General features: G+C 41.1%; 1 protein-coding gene across 2 annotated transcripts; it reads left to right on the forward strand.

The window, feature by feature from the left end:
• The first annotated feature begins 327 nt into the window (after nucleotides 1–327).
• Nucleotides 328–25,114, forward strand: LOC114468492 (beta-1,4 N-acetylgalactosaminyltransferase 2-like). 2 transcript variants are annotated; one of them, XM_028455424.1, is made up of 14 exons: nucleotides 328–648; nucleotides 735–859; nucleotides 1,027–1,058; nucleotides 1,169–1,305; nucleotides 11,625–11,780; nucleotides 13,881–13,987; nucleotides 16,025–16,062; nucleotides 18,780–18,846; nucleotides 20,036–20,149; nucleotides 20,249–20,335; nucleotides 22,893–23,074; nucleotides 23,242–23,385; nucleotides 24,570–24,798; nucleotides 24,877–25,114. In XM_028455424.1, the coding sequence occupies exons 3-14, from the start codon at nucleotides 1,056–1,058 to the stop codon at nucleotides 25,062–25,064; spliced, it is 1,452 nt and encodes a 483-aa protein (XP_028311225.1). In that variant the 5' UTR covers nucleotides 328–648; nucleotides 735–859; nucleotides 1,027–1,055; the 3' UTR covers nucleotides 25,065–25,114. The 2 variants fall into 2 exon arrangements, with proteins under 2 accessions (XP_028311225.1, XP_028311226.1); XM_028455425.1 differs by lacking the exon at nucleotides 328–648 and having other exon boundaries at nucleotides 724–859.
• Nucleotides 25,115–26,678: the final 1,564 nt, after the last annotated feature.

The raw sequence follows: 26,678 nt of genomic DNA on the forward strand, positions 1-26,678 counted from the left end.
AGTGTGCAGTCTGTCTAGTTACAGTAATTGGATTGTTGGTATCTTGATTTTTGATTATTTCTCTTTATAAATATATTTCTGTATTTATTTATTTTTCCCCTTGATTTTTGTTTTCTTATTGCTGGGGGTATTTACTGTTTCTTTTGTGCCTCACAGGTGCTCTGAGCCTTTGGTGCGTGGCAACCAGAACCCCTTGTGGCAATGTTTCCTTATTCTGGGAAGTACCACTCACATTTGGTGTCCTTGGTTTGGTGTGTCACATGGTTTTAGGTTGAGCCCTTTTCTGCTGGCTGCCTTGACAAGACCAACCCTCTGCTTCATGTACAGTTGTGGTTTTTGTTCCTCCCCAGCAATAAGCAAATACACCTGGTTGTAATGAATAATTGCAATCTTTTATTTGAGTGATTTAAAATAAACTTTGTAGTGTAGGAAATCTCGTCTCCAGCCCTTATTTGTGAGCGAACCTGTGAGTCCTTTAATTCTTTGTTCTTTAGAACTATCTCCGGGGGCAAAATTCCCACGGTGGCGTTGTCTGCTACCTTTTTAATCAACACACTCTACCACACTGCCACACCTTCGTTGCTTGGCAAGTTATGTGGGAGGGAGCCACGGTGACATAAAGGATGCAGAGGACCCTTTTCAACAGAGGTGAGCCATTGTGTTTCTATAAATTGATATAATAATGGTAATTATAAGGTGTTTCAGTCTGTAAAAACACCTTGTTCAATTGTCAGAGGTCACCTTACATTTGTCCAATGGTAAACTGTAAATGGACACTGCCACACCTTCATTGCTTGGCAAGTGATGTGGGAGTGAGCCACAGTGGCATAAAGGAGGCAGAGGACTTTTTTCAACAGAGGTGAGCCATAGTCTTTATAAATTAATATAATAATGGTAATTATAAGGTGTTTCAGTCTGTAAATGTTTTAGAATCCATGGCATCTCATGACAAAAGTTAAAGAATTATAAAAATACTTAAGATATCTTGATCACCTTAAATTTATATTTAATTGTTTTGTTTCTCAGATAATCCAGAAAGGAATGTTACATTTACAATGGTAAGACAAATGTTTCTGTGTTGGAATAAATGCTAAGATTGGCCAACACAAATATAATAAATAAGCTGTGGGTCATCTTCCTATTCTTAGTTTTTCATGTGTGTTTACAGGTGACCCTACGCCATAAACTGCAACTTCCATTTATTGTTCTTGTTTCGATTGCACTTGGTCTGCTGCTGCCTTCCTTTTATAAGGCTGCTAACCAAGCCATGGGAATATCCAAAGATGTGCCTACATCCAAAATAAGGTAAACTACTGTGTTTGCATACGTCACCTTAACATTTAACTGAATTCCTTTGACTTTTAACAAAAAATTAAGTGTTTTCCTGAGTGTCATTCCATGTCACTAGTTTTGCTTTAAACAATTGACTGATTCTTATCTTCGGCACCTTAAACTTAACCGGTTTTTACTTTTTCAGTTTAATATATTCAACATTAAACAAAATTCTTCTTCATGCTTTTCTGTGTTTTTAATAGGTTGTGTTTTGCATGTGCTGTGTTATAGAAGTATTTATTAAAAATAGTTTACTTTTTAATAGGTTTGATGGATTTTTCTGAATGTAAAATCTTAATTTATATTTGTGTGTATATGTATACACTTTATTTTGTCACAATACATTACATTTAGTTTAGACAATTTAATTTATATATTGAAATAATGTGTCATTTTTAAAATCATTTTGTGTACTGTTGTCACGGCAAATTTGCGGTTGACCTCATTTGGAGACATGATTTATGCTCTGGTTGAATGATGGAGTCCAGGCGAGGCATTGATGATTTTATAAAAAAGATTTATTATAAAATTAAATAAAAAAGGAGTAAAAAAAGATGCTTCCATCCTGAAAGAATGAAAGGCAAAAGACTCGTGGCAGAGCAAAAAGGCAAGACCCACTCTAACTAACAGTTTCACAGCTTAAGCTTTTATACAGCTAACAGAAAAAGTTCCACCCTGAGGTGAGGAGAAGGAGGGAGTCAGATGCCCAACAGTGGAAACATTTGAGGATGATGAAGATGTGTATATTATGAGGAAGATTGGGCGCCACTCTTATCTATCCTTGATAGTGTGTGTGTTCGTGTGTATGGCCTTCAGCAGAGACTCTGTGTTGCACTGAGTACAATACAATCTGTACTGTTTAATCTAACATGACTCAGCTGTTCAAAAGTGCGAATAGTAATGCAGTCATCATGTATTAAAACATGACAAATTGTACACATGAACACACATTTGACGATAGTATGATGAATATAAAAATTACCATAACACTGTGTTTTGAGGTAATAATTTTTTTGTGTTCTTGTTCACTCCATAGCACAAATATTTATTCACTAGTTTTGCTTTAAAGTTAAAACAATTGGCCGATCAAATGTTAGGCACCTTAAACTTGACCGTTTTTTACTTTTTTAGTTTATTATATTCAACATTAAACAAAATTCTTCTTCATACTTTTCTATGCTTTCAGAGAAATTTTAATGAAAATGATTAAAATTGTTTGAGAATAAATTTGCCAATGTTTTTAATAGGTTATGTTTTGCATGTGCTGTGTTATAGAAGTATATTTGAAAGTTATTAGTTTTGCTGGATTTTTTTGAATAAAAAAAATCTTCATTTATATATGTGTATATATGCAGCAGTGGGGAGGAGGTACACTGGTATGTGGTTGGACACAACAAGAAAATAAAGCACCAGACGCAGGCAGCTCCCAAAGAACAATGTGACTCTTTTATTTCCGACAGCCTCCAATCGGAGGACAGCATTAATTTGGGATTTTTGACATTTTCAAAAATGCATGTGAATCTCAGGAACAGGACAGTGCTACCCCTCCCTCTGCATTAACCACAAAATGCACAAAGTCTGAATAAACAATAATAAAAACCTTAAATATGTACTTGATATCTGATTTTTGTTTTCCACACACACCAACACGCAGTTAAACAGCTTCACTACGCAGGCACGCGGCTGTCTGTAGCCTCTGAGTAACTCAATCTCTATCAACATCAATCTCCATCTGTACACATTCATAGAGCAAATATAATCTTAGAATATGATGCTATTTAAGACATTAGTTAACAATATCAAAAATCATTTTTGCACTCAATCATCATTTTGATGACTGTTACCATTTTTATGTGTCAAACGTGTCAGCGAGGCTCTCAGCGTCTCTCAAGACGTCGCCACGGTGACGTCACGTGTGCGACCACACCTGACCACTGTCAACTATACATGCTGCAACAGTGATACCTACTGGTCAAACAGAGAACCGTAGCCACCTATTATTGAAATTATAATGTTTATATTTGACCTGGCTACATTCTCCCCTCAGTGACTTCCTAACAATCAGCCATAGCTTTTGACGTGTAAAGAACCATACCTGCTAACACCTGGGACAATACAACTGGCGTGAATGACACTGTGTTATTGAGTCTACATCAGCTTCTGGTTCATGAACAACTGGAGCTGTTTGAGTCTCTTGCCTTGGAGGTAGTACATGGCCTACACAAAGATGAAGGTTGGACCTATGCACTCTTTTTACTGGACCTCCATTCACTGGAACAACTGCATGTGTTGTTCCTTGCTCATCAATGACTTTAATTTATTAAACACTTTAGATGACCATGCATCTTGAATCTTTGTTTCTGCCAATAGGACGATGACGCAGATACACATAATGCCCCACTTCAACGGGTGGACAGTACACCTTTGCATTCTGGTGGACCATTCTTTCAGCTGCTTTTCTTTCTCCAAACCTTCTTGCTCGCTCATGTGCATTCTGAAGTCGCTCTTTGTGGGCTCTGAGCCACTTTGTATTTTCACTTTGTCTTTCCTCCCGCCCAAGCAGAGCATCATCTGGGAGATGGGGGTGTACTCCAAACAACATGTAATGGGGGGAGTAACCAGTTGAAAAGCGTGGGGTCACATTATAAGTTCAGCTAGATGTTCAGGCCAGCAGTGCTTTTTCTCAGGGTGAAGTGTTCTCAAAAGGTCATGCAAGGTCCTATGAAACCTCTCACATTAAGGGTTTCCTTGAGGGTGATGAGGTGTGATGCGAGTTTTCTTCACCCCATACAAACTGCACAGTTCAGCAATCACAGCACTCTCAAAATTTCTGCCTTGATTTGAGTGCAAGCGCTCAGGCACTCTGTATTTCACGAAACACTCTTTCAGTATGACTTTTGCAGTTGTGTCTGCTCTCTGATTTCTTGTGGCGAATGCTTGGCTGAACTTTGTGAATACATCCGTAAGTACATTTTTACATCCATCACTCGATTGTTACAGTATAGTGTAATTGACAGCAACCACTTCAAGAGGACGGGTAGCTAGAAATGGGGTTTGCGGAGCTTGAACTTTGGGCTGTGGCAACTTTAACACACACATCTGACAGTTTTTAATCTATTGCTCTACATCATCATGCATACCACCCCAAAAGCATCTTTGTTTCAACAGTCCAAGTGTCCGTTCTATTCCTTGGTGTCCCATTTGATCGTGTACACATGTGAGAACATTTCTTTGAGACAGGTGGGCAACAACAACTGGTGACATTTTCCATGGCTTACATCCTCAATTTCAGTCCATCTTTTTCTCTGAGGTGGAGCCATTGTTTCAGTAGGGACCACACAGGCATTGGTCGGGCTCTTTTCTCTTGCAAGGAGGGCTTTTGTTTCTTGGCCCAGACCTCTTTTAAAACTTGGAGAGTTGGATCTGAACTTGGAATGTTTGTAGTTTTGCTTTGGTGTAACTGGGAAGAGTGAGGATGTTAGTTTGGACTAAACCACTGTCAATGTCTGGGTCTACAACACTTAACTGCCTCACTCTACAGTGCTCAACCCCTGCAGCTGCTAACTCACAACCTAAAGCAGTGCCTATCCTGAGACTGTCACAGATAGCTACACAACCATCAAACTCTGCATCATCTGAGTCTGGATCAGACTCTGCTACAGCGGGTTGTCTGGATAGGGCGTCGGCTGCACAATTACAACAACCAGGCCGATACTTGACATCAAAATCAAACACAGCTAAGTGTGCAACCCACCGCTGTTGGATAGCCCCTAACTTGGCTGTGGACAGGTGACAGAGTGGGTTAGCTGCAAAATTTCTCGGTGTACACCCATTTTAATGCGAGAAGTTCTAACTTCATGCGACTGTAATTCTTATCATTTATCTCTGCCCCTCTAAGCCTGCGACTTGCATATGCTTAGATTTTTTTCTTACTGCCCTGAACTTGATACAGTACTGCACCTAAACCAAGGTTACTTGCATCGGTCTCTAGAAAAAAGGGTAACTGGAAGTCTGCATAACCTAACATGGGTGCATCTGTTAACTTTGCTTTGAGCAGTTCAAATGACTCAGAACATGCTGGAGACCAGGTTGACTGGGATAACTGTTTGGTATTAGCTGGGGTCTTCTCTTTAATACAGGCATTAACAACGCCATGAAGTGGCCCTGCGGCTTGGGGAAAACCATTCAATAAACCGCCTGTAATAGCTACAGAACCAAAGAAAAGATCTAAGCTCTTTTACAGAACTTGGAGTGGGCCAGGTCTTTACAGCACTTAGTTTCTCAGGATCAGTGCCTACATCCTGCGCTGAAACCTGATGACCTAAGAACTTGACATTTGACTGGAGAAGGCAACGCTTTTCAACTTTTACTTTTAGACCAGTCTCTTTCAGTCTCTGGAGGACAGTTTCAAGTCTTTCAAGGTGTTCTTCAAATGTTTTTCAGAACACAAGCAGGTTGTCCAAGTAGACAGGAACAATCTGGAAGACAAGGTCGCTTATTGTTGCTTGCATCAAGCGCTGAAAAGTTGCAGGCGCGTTACATAATTCGAACGGCATACGTAGAAATTTGCATAAGCCGAATGAATTTATAAAGGCGGTTTTGTGCCTGTTTTTTTTCATGGACTGCAACTTGGTGGAAGCATCTTGCAAGATCAATGCTCAAAAAGAACGTTGCACCACTCAATGCGTTAAGGCTTTCATCAATACAACACATAGTCTTATACTGCCATCAGATTTGCAGACCAAGAGTATTGGTGATGCGTAGGAGCGCAAACTTTCTTTGATCACTTCTTTTTTTTTAGCAGTTCGGAGATGCGATCCCTCACCTCTTTGTACTCATTTGGTGGGATCCGTCTGTAAGGCTGGTTAACGGGGGTCTTTTCCAATATTGGGATCTTGTGTTGGACATTGTCTGTGTAGCCCAGGTCTTCATCCTGCACTGCAAAAACATCAGCATACTTCAGTAACAGTGTCTTCAACTCTGTTTGTTGCTCAATTGTACCACCTACTGTAAGTGTAACTGCTCAAACAGGGGATGCGTGTCAGGAAGGTATCTGTCCTATATGTGTGAGTGTAAAGAGCAAACCAATGAATCAGACCCCGTCAAGGCAGCCTCCCATGAGGCCGGGCAGGCGAAACTGGACCAGGAGTCCGGCGACCTCTCATGAGGCGGAGCCGGCGAGGCAGGGGACCAGGAGTCCGGCGGCCTCCCATGAGGCGAAGCCGGCGAGGCAGGGGACCAGGAGTCCGGCGGCTTCCCATGAGGCGGAGCCGGCGAGGCAGGGGACCAGGAGTCCGGCGGCCTCCCATGAGGCGGAGCCGGCGAGGCAGGGGACCAGGAGTCCGGCGGCCTCCCATGAGGCGGAGCCGGCGAGGCAGGGGACCAGGAGTCCGGCGGCCTCCCATGAGGCGGAGCCGGCGAAGCAGGGGACCCGGAGTCCGGCGGCCTCCCCTGAGGCGGAGCCGGCGAGGCAGACGGGAAGACCTCCGGCGGGCTGGGCGAAGAGGGCTCAGACGAGGCAGGCGGGAAGACCTCCGGCGGGCCGGGCGAAGAGGGCTCAGACGAGGCAGGCGGGAAGACCTCCGGCGAAGAGGGCTCAGACGAGGCAGGCGGGAAGACCTCCGGCGGGCCGGGCGAAGACGGGACAGGCGGGAAGACCTCCGGCGGGCCGGGCGAAGACGAGACAGGAAAGCTGGGAGTTGGCGGCCTGGTGCGGGGAGCCGGGACTGGCGGCAGGGCAAGCGGCGGCCAGGTGCGGGGAGCCGGGACTGGCGGCAGGGCAGGCGGCGGCCGGGTGCGGGGAGCCGGGACTGGCGGCAGGGCAGGCGGCGGCCGGGTGCGGGGAGCCGGGACTGGAACGGTAGCCTGACAGCTAGGGGACACAGGAACGCTAGCCTGGGAGCTAGGAGACACAGGAACGCTAGCCTGGGAGCTAGGAGACACAGGAACGCTAGCCTGGGAGCTAGGAGACACAGGAACGCTAGCCTGGGAGCTAGGAGACACAGTGACGCTAGCCTGGGAGCTAGGAGACACAGTGACGCTAGCCTGGGAGCTAGGAGATACAGGGACGCTAGCCTGGGAGCTAGGAGATACAGGGACGCTAGCCTGGGAGCTAGGAGATACAGGGACGCTAGCCTGGGAGCTAGGAGATACAGGGACGCTAGCCTGGGAGCTAGGAGATACAGGGACGCTAGCCTGGGAGCTAGGAGACACAGGAACGCTAGCCTGAGAGCTAGGAGACACAGGAACGCTAGCCTGAGAGCTAGGAGACACAGGAACGCTAGCCTGGGAGCTAGGAGAAACAGGAACGCTAGCCTGAAAGCTAGGAGACACAGGAACGCTAGCCTGAGAGCTAGGAGACACAGGAACGCTAGCCTGAGAGCTAGGAGACACAGGAACGCTAGCCTGGGAGCTAGGAGAAACAGGAACGCTAGCCTGAAAGCTAGGGGATACAGGAACGCTAGCCTGGAAGCTAGGGGATACAGGAACGCTAGCCTGGATGCTAGGGGATACAGGAATGCTAACCTGGGAGCTAGGAGACACAGGAACGCTAGCCTGGGAGCTAGGAGACACAGGAACGCTAGCCTGGGAGCTAGGAGACACAGGAACGCTAGCCTGGGAGCTAGGAGACACAGTGACGCTAGCCTGGGAGCTAGGAGATACAGGGACGCTAGCCTGGGAGCTAGGAGATACAGGGACGCTAGCCTGGGAGCTAGGAGATACAGGGACGCAAGCCTGGGAGCTAGGAGATACAGGGACGCTAGCCTGGGAGCTAGGAGATACAGGGACGCTAGCCTGGGAGCTAGGAGACACAGGAACGCTAGCCTGAGAGCTAGGAGACACAGGAACGCTAGCCTGAGAGCTAGGAGACACAGGAACGCTAGCCTGGGAGCTAGGAGAAACAGGAACGCTAGCCTGAAAGCTAGGAGACACAGGAACGCTAGCCTGAGAGCTAGGAGACACAGGAACGCTAGCCTGAGAGCTAGGAGACACAGGAACGCTAGCCTGGGAGCTAGGAGAAACAGGAACGCTAGCCTGAAAGCTAGGGGATACAGGAACGCTAGCCTGGAAGCTAGGGGATACAGGAACACTAGCCTGGATGCTAGGGGATACAGGAATGCTAACCTGGGAACTTGGAGACTGGCGGGGTTGACCCTTCCTTTTCGAACAACCTCTACCTTGTTGTAGGCTCCGGGGTCCTCCCAAAGCCAGTCGAGTTCCCCAGTAGGAATTCCTAACAGGCTCGTCCTCCCATTCATACAACAGCACCTCTCTGGCCTCCAGCAGGTAGCTTTGCCAGTAGGCAGTCCTTTCTGCCAGGTCCATCTCAGCAAAATCCATCTCCACTGGGTCCACTTGTGGCGGGATCATTCTGTCACGGTTAGTTGTGGGTATGGACCCAAATGCAGGGAAAGATGGAGGCAGGATGCAGGAATAGCATTCTTGGAACAAGTCCATGTTTATTTACCAAACAAAAGTAACTTAAATCCAACGAGGCAGGAGGTACAGGGAACAAAACGCAGCAGGACACGAGGAGGAGAGACAACATACAAACAAAATTATCCCGCAACCGACTGACTGAACTGAGGGAGTATATATACCCTCCTCTGACTTGACGAGGGAATGAGGAGCAGCTGTGGAGAGTAGAAAAACTGGGCAGGCAGAAAAACATGAACAGGCGAAATCAAGGAACAGGGAGTGGATAAAGAGGTAAACAATGACAAACTAAGCAGACTCATGACAGACTTAAAATAAACAAAGACACAGAATAACTAAACTCCCAACAAAACATAACAGCACTAAGAATTGTACAAATGTATGTCTTTTATCAGTTTTTACCCAAACTGCCACTGCAGCCAAAGTCACTCTGAACTGAGTTCAAAACTTAAGAGACCTGACTTTGCTCAGTAAGAAGATTGAACCAATGTTAAGACACACCCTTTATTGTCCTGCAGTAGAGATAAAAACTGTAAAAATCTCCTTCTTCATATTTGGCTCAATTGACGTCAAACTTGCACAAACCATCCACACAGATTTTTGATTCATGATAAAACTGAGCCTACAGTACATTCAAATGTGTGACAACACAGGCGTGTAATTGCAAATCCTTAGTTATTTGTAGATGATGTTTGGTAACTGTCAGAATTTTATCTCAAACATTATAAAGTTTCCACAGTATTTTCAAATTCGCTCTCATGCGAACAATTGCAGTTGAATGACAAAATGGCATCTTACAAACACCAACTTTTCACTGATCGAGTCAATACATCTTTGTTAAAAACAAAACACCAACTCTCTATGTTGTATAGATGTATTTAGTGTATTTCTGTCTTTCTCTCTCTCTTGCCTAAAAATGCCTGACTCCAACCGTAATTATATATTTTAAAATCAAACGACAAAACTCTTTCCTTCAAAGTGGTTCTGGGTTTTCTTAAGTTTGGTTTTATTCTGAAGTCTTATGACAAACTTGTCATTTGTATATCTTTAAATACCTTTTAAAGGCAAATTCAGTCTAAACTATGTATATCTACAACATTCATGGGAAGTTTTTATCACAGCAGGGGACACAAAAATGTGATTGTTTGACATGAGGGTGATATTATCAACATTCATGTTAGCATTAAGAATAATGACCAATCTGAGCGTTAACACAAGAGAAAACAAAGTGTTTGCGTTTCTCTAGTTGTTGTGCTTTTGTTATTTTGTGCATTTTTTTTTTTTATTTTCATTGTCATTTTTCTTTTGTTTTTAGTGGTCGTCTTTGGATTTTCTGAGTAATAGTGTTTTTTTTGTTATTGTTTTAATGTGTTCTCATTTTGTGGTTTTTGTTGTCATTTTGCATATTCATTTTTTATTATATTTTATGCGTGAGTTGTCATATTTAGCCCCTTCTTACTTTTAGCTCCTCTCGCTAATCCTGAGCTATTTTATTCTTCTTAACTCAGACAAGACTGAGGTCATTGTACTGGGCCCACGACACCTTAGAGAAACCTATGCTAGCCTAAGTGCCCTAGATGGCATTACTCTGGCACGAAGCACAACTGCTAGAAACCTTGGGGTTCTATTTGATCAGGATTTATCCTTCAACTCTCACATAAAACAAACTTCAAGAACTGCCTTCTTTCATCTCCGTAACATTGCTAAAATCAGACCAATCCTGTCTCAGAGCGACGCTGAAAAGCTAGTCCATGCTTTTGTTACCTCTCGACTGGATTATTGTAATTCTCTTTTAGCAGGCTGCCCGAGCAAGTTGCTTAAGACACTTCAGCTGGTTCAAAATGCTGCAGCACGTGTACTGACTAAAACTAGGAGAAGAGATCACATTACTCCTGTATTAGCCTCTCTGCATTGGCTTCCCATAAAATATAAAATAGAATTCAAGATTCTTCTTCTCACTTATAAAGCCCTAAATGGACAGGCACCAGTCTATCTCAAGGAGTTTGTAGTGCCATACAATCCCCCCAGAACACTACGCTCTCAAAATGCTGGACTACTCGTTGTTCCATTTGTCTCTAAAAGTAGTATAGGAGGAAGAGCTTTCAGTTATCAGGCCCCACTTCTCTGGAACCATCTACCAACCACGGTTCGGGGGGCAGACACCCTCTCTACCTTTAAGGTTAGGCTCAAAACATTCCTCTTTGGTAAAGCTTTTAGTTAGGAACCAGCTCATAGCTCATAGTTAAGATGCAATAGGCATAGACTGCCGGTGGGGGGTCTGGCATGCTCGGTTGGAGAGAGTTTGGAGAGGGCGTTAAGAGAGAGGTCATTTAGGTTAGACAGGGACCGGAGAGGGTCCCATTCCTCTCTCTAACACTCCCTCTATGTCTGCTTCTTCCCTTGTGTGTTTGCTCCTGTACTCCTTCTGGCTTTTGTCTTGCATGTCCGTGGGATCCTCAGTGTGGAGTTACAGAGTCTCAACAACTCTGTCTCCAGCCTCTCCTCTGCACACACCCAACACAGCATAACGTGGATGGCTGTTCATCATAGGAATGGGATCCACACAAGGTTCCTGCTGCTTAACAGAAGGTTTTCCTTGCCGCCATGATGAATTCATGTTGGGTGTGGGATACATATGTATGTGTATATACGTATATATGCATATGTGTGTATCCATAAAATGAAGAGTCCGTCCTTAAGACTGCTCTACTGTAAAGTGTCTTGAGATACCATTGGTTATGATTTGGCGCTATACAAATAAAAGATTGATTGATTGATTGATATAGAAGCTATTCTGAACAAATCTTCCTGTGCAAAAGATTGAGTAATAATAAAAGACATTAATGTTGCCACAGGTCTTCCAGGCCACCCCTCCCTCCCAGCAGACCTCCCCAAACTCATCCATGCACATGTGCTAATGGCTCCATGCTGTTGAAAGATTTTATCCCACCAGAGCAATATGAAGAGCTGCAGCAACAGCGAGCTAAGGAGTGGAAGCAGTACAAAGAAAGGTAATGGGTGCACTGATACACTGTACAATGGAGGTCAAACTCCTTGTTGATTGTCTGATACACCAATGTCTCTTCAAAGATGTTCACCTGGTGCTGACAGCTTTTTTTGTTAATTGTTCAAACAAACTGGGCCTGTACTATGAAGCTGGATAAGTATATCCGGGATATCTCACATAAAATGGGTTTGCAGCGTCTGATCAATCACGAACACGAAGAAACCGTGCAGAGCAACTTATGTCACGATTGAGGATAAATTATTTAAAATTCTGAATTAACATCCATAATTCAGACCAAAAACATCACTGTTGCTGTATAAAAGCAGGAAAGACTGAGAATTGATGTGTTAATCCATAAATTAGTGAGATTATACAACAATAATTAATGGGAGAATAAACGGACACTGATCAGTGTCATTTATTAAGGCACAGACCTTGTCTGTGGCTCTGATGCTGTGTTCATAAAGCTCAGCCTACATCATTAGGTGAACAATATTTGTGTTTTATACAACCTGGATTATCACGCAAGCTTTTTCAGCAGACTAATCTATGTTTCCTATAGGACAGTGGTTCCCAAACACGGGTATGTGTACCCCTACAGGAGCACATTGCAGGAGGTACTCAGAAAGAGTTTAAAATTAATTTCAAATTAATCAGGAATTGTTAGTTCCTTTCTAGGTGGTTTTTGAATAACAATACTATTGCTCAATAACATACTATATTTTCTTGTAATTTATTGACACAGGATTATTTTATGCTGGAGAGGCCATTTAATCACATATGTGACAATAGGAGACAATAATTAGCTACATTTTACAAAGGAGACTATTTACTTAGTATTGAAGTACAGTAGTCCCTCACTGTATCGCGGTTCACCTTTCGCAGCCTCGGCATTTTGTGGATTTTTTTACAGTGCAATTTTGGATGCATTTTTTTTACGGCGTATGAACACGCATTGGGTTTTGCGTCCTGATTGGCTAATGCTGCGTCACCCACCAGCAACACATCCAACTCGGTGAGTTTCACTGCCTGCTAAAGCGAGGAGCTGCGCTCCTTTTCCTCCTCTCATAAACATAAACCACCAGTGAAAAAAGCTGGTGTGATTAGCAGCTAATGCTATCCTAGCTCAGTGCTACAGAGAGAACTTTTACCTACTACTACCACCTCCTCACGGATTCTCCTCCACGCCAAATCCTTCCTAGTCTGGTCCTGGTTATAAAGGTCGTGTTATACAGCTCAAGGTAGTCACACACAGCTTCTACTCCATGGTTGAATGAGTGAACAGACTGGTGACCGTGTTGACGTGACGTCATCGTCAACAAAGACTCTGAATGCGTTCGGCATCAATGTCTGATCACTAGCAGTGTGACTCTGAAGTGCTGTATATTTGAAAAAGGTTTTATGTTTTAAAATCTATGAAGGTTTGAACTTTGTTTGTGTTTAAACAAGAGATAAATGTTAATTCCTGTTTGAGAAAAGTGTATAAAGTGTGTGGTGAGGGCCTATTGCAGGTTATTTTCAGAACGTAACCCCTGCGATAAACGAGGGACTACTGTAATTACAAAAGTTGTAGTTTAACTAAATTCCACTTTAATTTCCACTCATTGTTTTGAATTTGTAGATTAAGCCTTAGGGAACTAATGTTGGACACAGTTAGGGGTTTAAGAGTGCCCGCTGCTCCACAAATTAGAACGTATTTGAAATTGTGGAGAAGGTACTTATGATATGAAGAGGGGGTACAAATAATTTGACAAAAATTCAAAGGGGGTACACGGGACAAAAATAATTGGGAAAAACTTCTATAGGATGTCTATAGGATGTCATAAAAACAATGACCCACCTTGTCTCAGGCAGGTCGTTTTCCAAGATAACTGATTGGTCAGGAGGCGGGGCTTTTATACTGGCTCAGATTAGTTCCACATCTTAAACTACTCCTGACCAGGTTAGCCATTTAGCCTAAGTTACCACAGGGATTTACTCTGATAAGAAGTTCACCAGTATTGTAGTACAGCACACATAGAAGAATTCCTGGAATTTAGTTCGATAAGAGGAAATCCAGCTTCATAGAACAGGCCCACTGTGTGCATTTGATTTCTTTTAACAGGACGACGTCTGTGCTATCCAAACCTCTGTACGCTTTGCCCAACTCTCCTCTGCAGTATCCCATTCAGGGCTTCACTGTGCAACCGCTGCAGCCCACCCTTATCCCAGGTGTGTTCCTGACAAATGCAAACTGTCACTTATTGTCACCTAAAGCCATATTTAGGCTGCACAGTACATCAGGGGTGTCAAACTCATCATAGTTAAAGGGCCACATACGACCCAGTTTCATCTCAAAAAGGGCCAGACCATATGTTACACCCCAAGCCTAGGGTCTAGAAGGATAACATATTTCACAAAACATGGGGATTTTTTGGGGGTATGATTCGACAGAGACCCAATAACAGATATGCTTCTCAGAGGTTAATCAACATGTTTTGTTATCAAAAATAATGAATGAAATAATTTCTCTTCTGTATTACAAAATAATAATAATAATAATAATAATAATAATAATAATAATAATAATAATAATAATAATAAATAAATAAATAAAAATACCTCTGCTATATGAGCAATGCAACTTCAACAAGAAAATCTCTCACAAACTGACAAAAACTAACCAAAAATATCTATATCTTTACTCTTCGTCATCTTCTTAGTCATTCCATGGTCCACCGTTGCCGTGGAAACCACCAGGTCCCGCTACGAGGGGAAGAAGCTTCCTCTCTCCAGAGGTGCTTCGAGACAAACTCTCCCCTTCTAACCCGAGCTGCTCAAGGAAATGGCTTGTCCTTGGCAGGCCCTCCCATCCTCGACTGCGAAGCCAAGGAGGCCCGCGGACTGCTCAGGATGCCGCAGATGGAACCGCTCGTCGCGGCGCACCTGCTCCCACGCCAGTCTGCTGTGTCTCCACGCAGACCTATGCTGCTGTTGAGACCGGACCGTCTCCAATTAGACCTGTCCCACAGGACTTATGCGGCCACTGCCCTCTCAGTCAGGGCCATGAATGTCTTCTCCCTTCTCACCGCCTACCAGGCTGAACTTTGTGAAGATTTCGCTTTGTCCCAGGACCCAGTGATAATAGAGGAGATGTCCACAGTGACGGATGTGTGCCTCTGTACACAAGCCTTCTCACTGTAGACTATGGAGAAGGTCAATGGCGTTATGATGATCCAGGAGCATGCTCGCTGGTTCGACCTTGCAAAGCTGATGGATGCTGAAAGATGCAAGATCCTTTATGCTTTCATCGCTCCTCAGCGAATATTCGGCTCTGCCCTATCTTCCATGCTGCGGTGCTGCGAAGTGAAGAAAAAGGAAGGATGAGGCTCTGTGCCTATGCCTCCCAAGGAAGCCTCCGCTCACGTCTCCGCCTGTGCGTCGGAGAAAGGTCCCGCAGCTTCTTCCCCAGGGTCCGCTGTTCAAGGCACCGATACCCTTTGCCCCGCTCTCCCCTCTGCCAAGACTCGGCCCTCTGATGACCTGGAGAGACGGACAGGTTCCACAGGACAGGTGGCTGTTTCCCCCTCTTGCATGTCCACAAGCATGCACCCACACATGTCAGAAACAGAGTGATGTGCTCATTGCTCACGCTTTTAAGCCAAGGGCCAGAGGCAACCCAATGTGTGAAAGCGTTGTCTGCCACAATAAGCATGGTGATAGCGGGACCCGTTATTCTCACTCGAAGGGAGGCTTCGGCCCCCTTCCGGTCAGAGACGGCGCTCCTGCCGTAATCACCCTGTAATGTTTGTATCCCACTGAGTGAGAAGCAGAGAAGTAGGGAGAGAGAAACACACACACCCCAAACCTCCAACCAGCTGCTCATTAAATACAAATGCGACAACAGCACGAAACCATAGATCAACGTCAGCTAAGTTAAATAGTTAAAAGATGCTTTGAAAGTTTAAAACTTGCAGTTGGGGTTGAAGAGTTTCCTTCACGCTCTGCTAGTGGGGGGAGGGGCTCTGCACTCTGCAGCCTGTGGCAACCACTCTGTATATAAAGCGAATCGGCGAACGCAGCAGCGTGCATTGGGTAATGCCGATACACATAAAACACGCAAAAATCATCCAATTAAATTGGCCGGCCGAGGAATCGGTCGATCACTAGTATTAACCATCAACAAACACTGAGAGGTGTTTACTTTATCTTAAGTGTGGTCAGTTTGTACTCTGTGTTTCTGATGAGGTGAGCTGTTTTGATTTGCAGGTTTGGGGATGTATGCAGAAACACGAAACAGCTACAAGGTTAGTGGGTCGTTCTCACATAGATCTGCAGGATTTTAGTCATTGATTGTAAATTTGGGCGCAGCATAGCAATGCTTAAAGGTGTAAAATGTAACAGTCCAGAAGTGTCTATCCACTTTACTTGCCGCCATGATGAATTCATGTTGGGTGTGGGATACATATGTATGTGTATATACGTATATATGCATATGTGTGTATCCATAAAATGAAGAGTCCGTCCTTAAGACTGCTCTACTGTAAAGTGCCTTGAGATACCATTGGTTATGATTTGGCGCTATACAAATAAAGATTGATTGATTGATTTACTGTAGTCCTGTTTTTGTTCCAACACTTGATAGTCCTTTATTATATGTGACGGCCAGCTTTTAAAGGAGACATATCATGCATTTAAGTCCTTCCTTTTTACATATAAATCATACAGTTGTGGTCTATATAAAGCGGAACTGCAATGCTTGGGTCTGAATTCCTCATTATTATAGCTCCACAGGCCCCTTTTTTACCCCTTTTCTGATGTGCTTCTGAGAGCAACTCGTTTTGGTGCGGTCTCTTTAAATGCAAATGAGACATTTCTAACCCCGCCCCCTCTCCAGGTTGCAGAGGTGACACTCGGTTCAAATCCACCCTGTTCGGCCATTTTTGTAGTTTGATAGAAGAGATACGATTATTTAGCGGCGCAGAAAATGTTTATTCGCACGTTATTTACAAAATGTCAACAACAGAAGACTTGTCCATCCAGCCTTACATGTTCAAGCCAGAGTCTGACCCAGCGGAGCGAGATGAAAATGGAGATGATGAACCTGCAGAACCCTAACAAGTGAACCAACGCCAGCACCAAGCTAACGTCATGAAATGCATTTTAATACAGTCTTTTCGGAGACAAAAACGGCAAAATCAGAATCAGAATCAGAATCAGAATCAGAATCAACTTTATTGGCCAGGGGTGAATGAATACACACGAGGAATTTCTTTTGGTGACCTGTGCTCTCTCAGGTAGTGTAACATTAAATAATAACAATCAACTAGAATAAAGAAAAATAAATAAAATAAAGAAAAATAAATGAAAAAAGAAGTATAAACAAATATAAGAGTAGTTAGACTAATATGTGCAAACTAAATAAAAATAACAAGATAATAATAATAGTAATAATAATAATAATAATAATAATGAAATAAAATAAGAATACAATAATAATAATAATAAGATAATAGTGCAGTAGTGCATTGATGAGTAGTGCAGTGCATTGATGAGTAGTGCAAATAGGTGAACATTTAAATGAAAAAATTATGTCCATGAACATTCACAGTGACAGGTTGTTCCAGGGTTGATATGTTTAGTTCCAGGTTATATCACAGTAACAGAAACAGGTCCGACACTCTTTGACTGTTTAGTGTTGATCAGAGTGACAGCCTGAGGGAAGAAACTGTTTTTATGGCGGGAAGTTTTGGCGTACAGTGATCTGTAGCGTCTGCCTGAGGGGAGGAGTTTAAACAGATTGTGTGCAGGGTGGGAGGGGTCTGCAGTGATGTTACCTGCCCGTTTCCTGACCCTGGACAGATATAAGTCTTGGATGGAGGGCAGATCAACACCAATGATCTTTTCTGCAGTCCTGACTATCCTTTGTAGTCTGTGTCTGTCTAGTGACATGAAATGACTAATGAAAACTTTAGACTTAAATTAAACCACGTAGGCCATATCATCAAGGATCTAAAACGAGCACACAGCGCTAACATATGAAGACGGTGCAACTGCTAATGCTAACAAAACAATGACAGGGACGTCTTATCATCACACTTTTAGCGTTATTTACAGCTTACCGAAGTGCTCTGTTCATCGTCTCCAAAGATAGAAGGAATTGAACCCTCAATCAGACAAAGTCTTTCGGCAAATCCTTCTTTATACTGGTGGAGGTTGCTGAAGCAGTCATCCTTGAAGTGCTTCGCGCACACAAAAATGACCTTATCCACAGATGTGGGTACATTTATGTAAAAAATAAAACTCAACCAGGCACTTGTAAAAGGTTCTGATGCTGGGAGACGGTGTAATGAAGCGTGTGGGTTACTACATCCAACAACCAAACATTTTGACTTATCCTCTCGTAACTTTGGCATCCTTGAGCTTGGACTACAAAATAAAAGCGAGAAATAAAAATGGCGGATTGCTTGAAGTGTTGGGCCTGGAGTCGATGTCCTAATTTGGCAGTTCTGCTGCAAATACTGTGACGTCATTGTTCAAAAAACGTAATAGAGAATCGAAAAATCGAAATAGATTGAAAAATATGACCAAAACAGAATATAAAGATATCAACAAAGCACCTGAAGAGACTAATTTGAACTTTTCTGTACTTCTAAACAATCTAAATATACAACAAAATGCATTTAAGGGCTAAAAAAGTGGATTTAGCATGATATGTCCCCTTTAACACATTACAACATTTAAAGTATTTTGCTATGTTAGATGTAAAAATGTGTTAAAAAGCTTCTTTTTTTTATTTTATAGAAAACAAAGGTTAGATTCGTCTTTAAGGTTTTACTTAAATTTCATGTGAAATAAGGAAGCAATCTCAGATAGTTACAATCTCAGTTAGTTAAGGTCATGTTAATTCAGACAAGGTTTTTCAGGATTAGTCACTATAGCAGCACTGATTCTATTGACTGTGTGCTGCTGATCTTTGTTAAGGAAGTTCATTCATAAGTTAACCATGGTCTGTCTAACTCAGGTGGTTCTGAAGGTCAGCCGTGGCATCCTGAATGTTGTGAAGAAGACGACAGAGGCAACGGTTGAAGGTACGTCTCTAATGTCAGGATTCGCTTGTTGGAAAGTTTTCATGCTGTGACATTTCCAAGATATTCCTTAATAACACTGACCAATCAGATGTTGGAATACACTCTGTCCCAGGGGGAATGAGGCAGTGGTAATGCTGGGAACACTGGGAGAGCTCGTCAGTAAAACAGTGTCATATCAGTTTAATCCTCCTTGAAAACGAGCTGTAAAATCCTTGACCATCACTGAGACGCTTTTATACTCACATGCACTGCACTCGCCTTTATTCATGGTTAACTGTGGTGCAATCGACTCATTAGTCACTGGTATGAATAGAAAGCATTATATGCTAATTAGTGGTCGGGGAAAAGCTAAGTCAGGCCTCCCATTGGCTTTTGAAAATAATAGATCCACTAGTACGACTTGTGAGATTTTGAGTGTAAAGAGTACTGATATCTCCTACATTTACTGGAGTAAAAGTCCTGTTATTTGATTGAAAATGTACTCGCGCACAAGTAAAAAGTAGCTCAAATAGATAGTACTCAAAGTAAAAGCTACAAGGTATTTTTACCACCTACATTTTTTTTGGTAATAAATTTTGCCACAATTTTCTTGCATACAGTAAACATCTCATGTATTAACTTAAAAAAGAAGAGAAAAAATCTTCCACAATTGGAAGTTAATTTATTTTCCACAAAGGCATCTGTATAAAATAAAAGGTTTGTCAATATGTACAAATCTTTTCAAAATAAAATAACACCAATGAATTCAGTTCAAAATAAATAAATTATTGGGCTAAAAAATAGCTACATTTTTCAACTTTAAAGCTGAAAAAAAAAACCTCCATTCAATGCTGTTTTGGCGCTTTACGGTTAATCTGATTGGTCGACTATGATGTGATGCATTTGATTGTTGTCTGTCCATTTTTTTGAAAACAAAATTCAAATTTACTCAGTAATGGTTGGGTGTAGAAATGTAATGAATTGCTTTACTTCATTTAAAAATGTATTTAAATACAAGTACAATTACTGATTTAAAAATATATTCAAAAATGTTGCTTCACTAGAAAATGTTTTTGGTTCACCATTGGGTGAATAGAACCTCCTCGTAAAATAAAATCAGCTTTACTAGTAGTTAGTAATAATATTAACAATGATAATATTATAGTTGTAACTAAACAGATGATGAATTTCTATTGCACTTCTCCACTAGGTGAAGGTAGCTCCACATTAACTGTTGAATCCAGCAAACCACACGTTATCAATGAGCTGCTGTCCAACGTGTCGTACACCAGCGCTTTCTACCACATAAACAGTGGAGACCTCGGTATGTGTTCATTAACTAAAACTCTCCATATACTAACATTTGTAGAGCTACACAGTGAATAAGTCACTGTAACAAATGTTCTTTTTATTTATTTATTAGCAACTTTTCAGTTTGAAGACGATGAAGTCGTTTTTCCAATCGCCATCAAACGAACTCAAATGCCGATCCTGTACAAGATGGGAAAGGGTAAGAGCACAGATTCATCAAATCCTCAATTTACTCATTAAATACAGTTTTGTACAGTCATTTATTCAGTTCTTGTTCATTAGTTTTTTATCCAGCTACATATTTACTAGGGATGAGAAAACCAAGGCCTAAACACTGAGAGTAATTATTATTATTAGTATGATCAGATTTATAGCTATTTATGAACGTGCACTAACCTCAATATTGAAGCATTGCAATTGTATACAATAATATTCATGATTAAAACAATAAATCAATTGAAATGTATGAAAATATTTATTTAGCAGTGACATTCTAACAATGTTCAATATAAAACACATTAAAGTTATTGATGAAGAGCAGCTTCTCTGCTTTATTACATTGAAATCTGTGATAAACACTGTCCACTTTCATGATGACGTGGATCATTTCTTGTGCGCTGCCGAACACATAAGAGTTAAAAACTGATGTCCAAACGGCTCATTGATACAGGAATTGTTCTCAATGGAGCCAGTGGAACTGGTTCAGCTTTCCTGCAGGATGGCAGGTGTAACAAGAGCGACAGTATTTGGTTACGTGTGATTTTAACCCAGGCCAAAATAAATAGCTCAGCACACAGAAAAATGTTTGTTTTTTAAATGTTAATCAAGAATCCTGTGCAATACTCGTGACTTGTGGTTCGTACTTTTTTGGCACCACTACCTGCATGGGTGGAGCAGTTATTTAAAAGTGAGGGTGTTCTAAGGTTCTAACTGTGGACTCCCAATTTAGTTTATTAGATTATTTTACTAAAACCATGATAAAGTTGTTATTAAGTCAGTGATACTCAACATGTGGCTCTTTATGTTTTAGTTTTAATTATTATTCCCAAAGAAAACCTTAAAATTTGCAAACTTTTTTACCCCTTTTGGCAATTTTGCAACTTCCTTTGGTCCATTTTTGCCCCTTTTCCAAAAAATTTCACTGTTTTTTTTTTCTAATTTTTCTACCTTTTGACAAAAAATATCCCTTATTTTTGTCAATTTTTTGACGTTTATCCAATTTTATTTTCTTTTAACCATTTTTTCTACTTTTCATCCAAATAAGCTATCTTTGGCCCAATAAATACCACTTGTTTCCTTTTTTCCTTACATTGTGCCCTGTTTTGTTCCACATGATTGCCCTTTTCCACTATTGTTTACAACATGTTTTTTTTTTTGCCACTCTGGACTGCTTTTGGCCCATTTTAGTCACTTTTCACTTTTTTCTTGCCACGTTTTGGACACTTTTAGACAAATTTTTGCCACTGGTTACTAATTTTTTGTCACTTTACTTACACTTTACTCATCGCTGTAAACTCTTTGTTTTTTGGAACAGCAGCTTTGTCAAATGGCTGGCTGTGATTGGCTTGATCACCATTCAGTTAATCTAACTGGACTAATATGTTTTCAACAATGAATCCTTACATAAAAAGTGAAGGGGATGATTTTTTGTTTTTATGAAAGTGCAGGTGTCTCATCCCCCATGGGTGAGACACACCTGACTACCTGATGAACCACATGTAATCTATCAGTGTCAGGACTCCACGTCCTCATTTGAACCAATACATGAGATGTGATTTCACCAGTTGATGCATAAACTAAATATTTGTGTTCTGACACGCTGTCAAACTCTCAACTCTGTCTGAAGGACACAAAGACACACTCGGCTGTTAATTGAAACACACCCACAGCACAACCCCTTTGTTATTTTCTGTATTAATGCTCAGGTTGGTCATTATTCTAAACACTGACATGAATGTTGATCACATTTTGTGGCCGCCGCTCTGATAAAAGTTGCCCATCTGTGACTTAAGATCAACAGAGGTGTAAAGATTACTGAATCTGATAAATCCTACTTAAGTAGAAAAACTGTTACTTGACTGAAATTGTATAAAGAAAAATTAGCTTAATTAAATAGTACTCAATGTAAAAGTTACAGATACTATCACCTCCCATGTTTATTTTTGGTTATAAATCTTGACACGGTTCAATGCATACAGTAAACCTCTCATGTATGAATTTGTATAAAGGAAAGGATTAAATCTTGCACAATTGGAACTTACTTTCTTTTCCACAATTAATTTTGAATTAAATTCAAAATTTTAAAAATTACCAGGGTCTCAGTATAGCTACATTTACTGTTAAAATAACCTCTATTCAATGGTGTTTTGGTGCCGTGCATTACGTTTAATCTGATTAGTCGGCTATGATGTGATGCATTTCATTGTTGTCTGGTCATTTCATTTTTTTGTTGTTTCACAAGGTCCGTTGATCATTTTTACAACAAATATTAATTTAATCAGTAATGGTTGGGTGTAAAAATGTAACAAGCTACTTATTTTAAAACATACTCAAAAGTATAAGTACCCATAAAAACAACTCATTTACAGTAACATGAGTACTTGTAATTCTTTACTTTCACCCCTGAAGATCATCAATACATGTATTTTTTCATATTAACTTTCTTGATAAATTTGAGATTGATTAAGTCCTATTTTAACACTAGCTAAGCTGTTTCTATTGTGTGTATGATGTTGAAATGATGTTTTTCCTCTCAGACATCAGCTCTCAGGTCACCATCGTCACAAAAACCTTTTTGCGATACCCTCAGCTGAAGGAACTGATAAACAGCATCCGGCTTTTCTACACTTCTGTAAAGATCATCATTGCAGACGACAGCATCGAACCACAAAAAGTCAGCGGAGAAAACATTGAGCAGTACATCATGCCTCCATCTCAGGTAGACTTCATCTCTTTGTGTCGTCATAATTTATGTTCATCCAGTTTAGTAGGCACATGTAAAATAGATTGTGATTCATGTGACACCATGAAAGAAAATATCATACAATATGATGTGTACTGTGTGTGTATACTGTATATATATATATATAATGTTTTCGCCATCAGGGCTGGTTTGCTGGCAGAAACCTTGGCGTTTCCCAGGTTACCACCAAATACTTCCTGTGGGTGGACGATGACTTCCTGTTTACAAAAGACACAAAGATAGAGAAGTTTGTGGAGATGATGGAAGCCAATCCTGACCTGGATTTGGTAAGAAAAGCTTGTGTTATTGGTGCAAATGTTTTAAATTGGTGTGTAAAGTTCCTTTAATTTCAGAACGCCCTGGAATTATAGTCTCGTGTTTGTTTTTTATAAATAATGAAATAGAAACAGAAAAATCTAAATGTTGGTGTTATTACGACAAATACACTTGGGCACAGCACGAACTGCCTATTGTAAGTGTTCCCAGACTCCTCAGAATCACTAGAATCCCTCTCTGGTTCCAAAACATATCCATGCTCACCTAATGTAATCAGTTATCAGTGGGGGGGGGGGGGGACACACAGAGTATACGATATGATACACAATGTTCGGGTTTACGAGATAATTTTGAAAAGAAGAAAAAACCTGGACTTTAATACCAAGAAATGAAACTGTGGAACAGTTTATAGCTGAGATAATAAAGAAAATCACACCAAGGTATTGAAAATACAAAACACTTAAACTATTGTGACTATTTATGACCAAAAACAATATATAGTGCAATAAATAGAAGCATATCATATCTAATCTTCTCCTTTGAACATCTAAAACATGCTGGATAGTGGCTCTTGAGACCAGGATTGGCCACCCCTGCTATAGTGGCACTGACAGCATCAGCAGGAACATACTACAGCGAAACAATACGTGGTCATCCCAGTGTGTGTGTGATAAATTGAGTAGGACTACTTGAATAGAAACACGTCTGTGCTATGATAAAGTCAAACTGATCAAAGCGTTGTAATTCCATGGATTATTAATGTATGATCTCACACTTTTAGGCATTAACAGTGTCAGCAGCTTCCTGCCCGTGTTCTTTTCTTCCTGCTTTTTCTGCAGCAAAAGTTTTTTTGGTCTGAATTATGGATTTTAATTCTTGATATTTTTAAAGAGTTTTCCCACAATTATGACGTAAGTTGTTCTTACACAGTTTCTCCATGATTATGGTTGATTTGACGCTGCAATCTCCGCCCGTTTCATGTGAACGCACTTGTCGCCAAGCTGAAATCACCAGGGTTGAATGAACGTGTTTATATCCTGCTTCTTAGTACAGCTGCTCTCTGACAGAGAATGTTTGGTTAGGTGAAGCCCACTAACGGAGAGATATCCCAGATATACTCAACCAGCTTTGTAGTACAGGCCCTGAGTGACGATGTTAAAGATTCACTTTCACTCTGAGGTTTGTTTGTTTTCAGGTGGGCGGCTCGGTGAAGGGAACCCGCTTTTACTTCTCTCTTTTCTATGAGGAAGGGGATGAAGAAGAGGGCGGGTGTCTGTACAGGAAGTCTGATGGACACTTCCACACTCTACCGGGTTACCCAGAATGTATTCTGACTGATGGGGTGGTCAACTTCTTCCTCGCTCGCACGGATTCAGTGCGTAAGGTGGGATTTGACCCAAAGCTTCAGCGAGTTGCACATTCAGGTAGATGCAGAAATCCTGTGACGATTCCTCACGCTCCCAGAAAGCGGCTTTTTAAAACTGTAATATTCTTCTCTGCAGAGGTCTTCATGGATGGAATGGGGTCTCTGATGATTGCCTCGTGCAGTGGAGTGAGCATCGGCCATCAGTCAAACTCAAAAACAAATAAAGAATACATGAAATTCAGGAATCCTACAGAGAAAGAAAAGGAGCATAAAAAACGTCTTCACTTCTCCAAAAACCACCTGAAGTGCATCAAATGGGGATAAAGTCACATGGAATTTTTAAATAAAAATGTTTACAAATTAATCCTAATGATAAGACAATCTTCTATAACCATTTGATTTTATATTCATGATTAGAGTGGAAAAATACTCTGTTTCTGTTTACAAGGCTGGATGTCAACAGGACCTGTAAGCAAGGATATATATATATATATATATATATATATATATATATATATATATATATATATATACATTTTCTTTTGGTAACCAGAAGCACTTTTCAGTTCAAAGTATAGATCTGTAACCATCTGTGAGCTGATGACTCCTAATCATTAAACTCATGAAAAAACTTGTATTTATTCATTTATCATCTTTAGTTGGTCAAATACAAGTGAGAATATAAACCTTTTCAGCATCAGCTTCACATCCGGGTGTTGATTATTGAAAGACAAATCATTAAAATAATTTCTGAAAAGAAAAATACAAATACTTTTTTACAAAATGTTTAAAATGAAACTCTGATTAAACACTAGCATGTCCAAGATTTCCTTACTCCTGTTGCCCTGTCCAGAGGTTGCCAAATGACACTGATTTGCAACTCAGTGGACCACCTCTCTTATATAAATGCAGCCATTTGATCGGAATGTGCAGCTGGGCAGTGACAAACTTTGGGGGTTGGTGTAAATGATGGCCAGTGTTGAGAAACCAGTGTTTCTCCCAGGTAGATGATGATTTTTAATCCAAATAACATTATATGGAATTATTGGATTAGAATGGCCAAATTAATATGAGCCATGTGTGTTGTGATCCATTAATAAACCACAATAAATAAAATTAGAAGCTCCTGTTTCCTACTCCTGTATTTTCACTATTTACCTTTATTGTTTTTGAAAAGTGCTTATGAATAAAATGTATTGTTGCTATTTATGGTAAAGCTTCCAGATTCAGCTAAAAATAATTTGGCCCGTGAGGAATTCAGCACACAAGTGTTTTCAACCTCTGGTGCCACACTGACTGTTTATGCACCCAAAAGAAAGAAGACTGTCTGCCTCCTCAGTAGCATGCACAGCGTGGTGGAGACTGAGGCTACTCGGGAAAAAAAAGCCGAACACAGTCACCGACTACAACAGCATGAAATGCGGTGTGGACGTCATGGACCAGATGGTTCGAAAGTACACTGTGCGTTCAGGAACACGGCGTTGGCCAGTCGCTGTGTTTTACAACATGATTGACATTGCAGCGCTGAACGCAATAACTCGATAACTCGAAATCAAATTTTATGCTGTTTCAGAAGCGGGTTCGCCCAGTCTCAGCCAATGAGATTAAACTTACTTTTTCTGATTTGTCACCAGTCCCAGTTGTTGAGCAGTTTAAATATCTTGGTCTATGGCTAAACTCCTCACTGTCATTTAAAACTCATATACAAACTATTACAAACAAAATTTCTTATCGCTTAAAATTGCTTTATCAATCAGTTAATTGTTTGAGTTACTCAGTTAGAAAAAGGATAATTTTACAATTGATTCTTCCCATTATTGATTACAGTGATATTATTTATCAAAACACCACTGCCACGATTCTCCAACCACTTAATGTCACTTACAATAGTCTGTGTAGATTTATCCTCCGCTGTCCCTTCAGAACTCACCACTGCCA

The sequence above is a fragment of the Gouania willdenowi genome, chromosome 8 (assembly GCF_900634775.1).
Source record: "Gouania willdenowi chromosome 8, fGouWil2.1, whole genome shotgun sequence".
NCBI classification, from domain to species: domain Eukaryota; kingdom Metazoa; phylum Chordata; class Actinopteri; order Blenniiformes; family Gobiesocidae; genus Gouania; species Gouania willdenowi.

Coding starts and splice junctions, on each gene's coding strand:
- LOC114468492 (XM_028455424.1), top strand. Junction 1,306..11,624: donor GTGCCTACATCCAAAATAAG/GTAAACTACTGT, acceptor ATGTTGCCACAG/GTCTTCCAGGCCACCCCTCC. Junction 16,063..18,779: donor AAACACGAAACAGCTACAAG/GTTAGTGGGTCG, acceptor TGTCTAACTCAG/GTGGTTCTGAAGGTCAGCCG.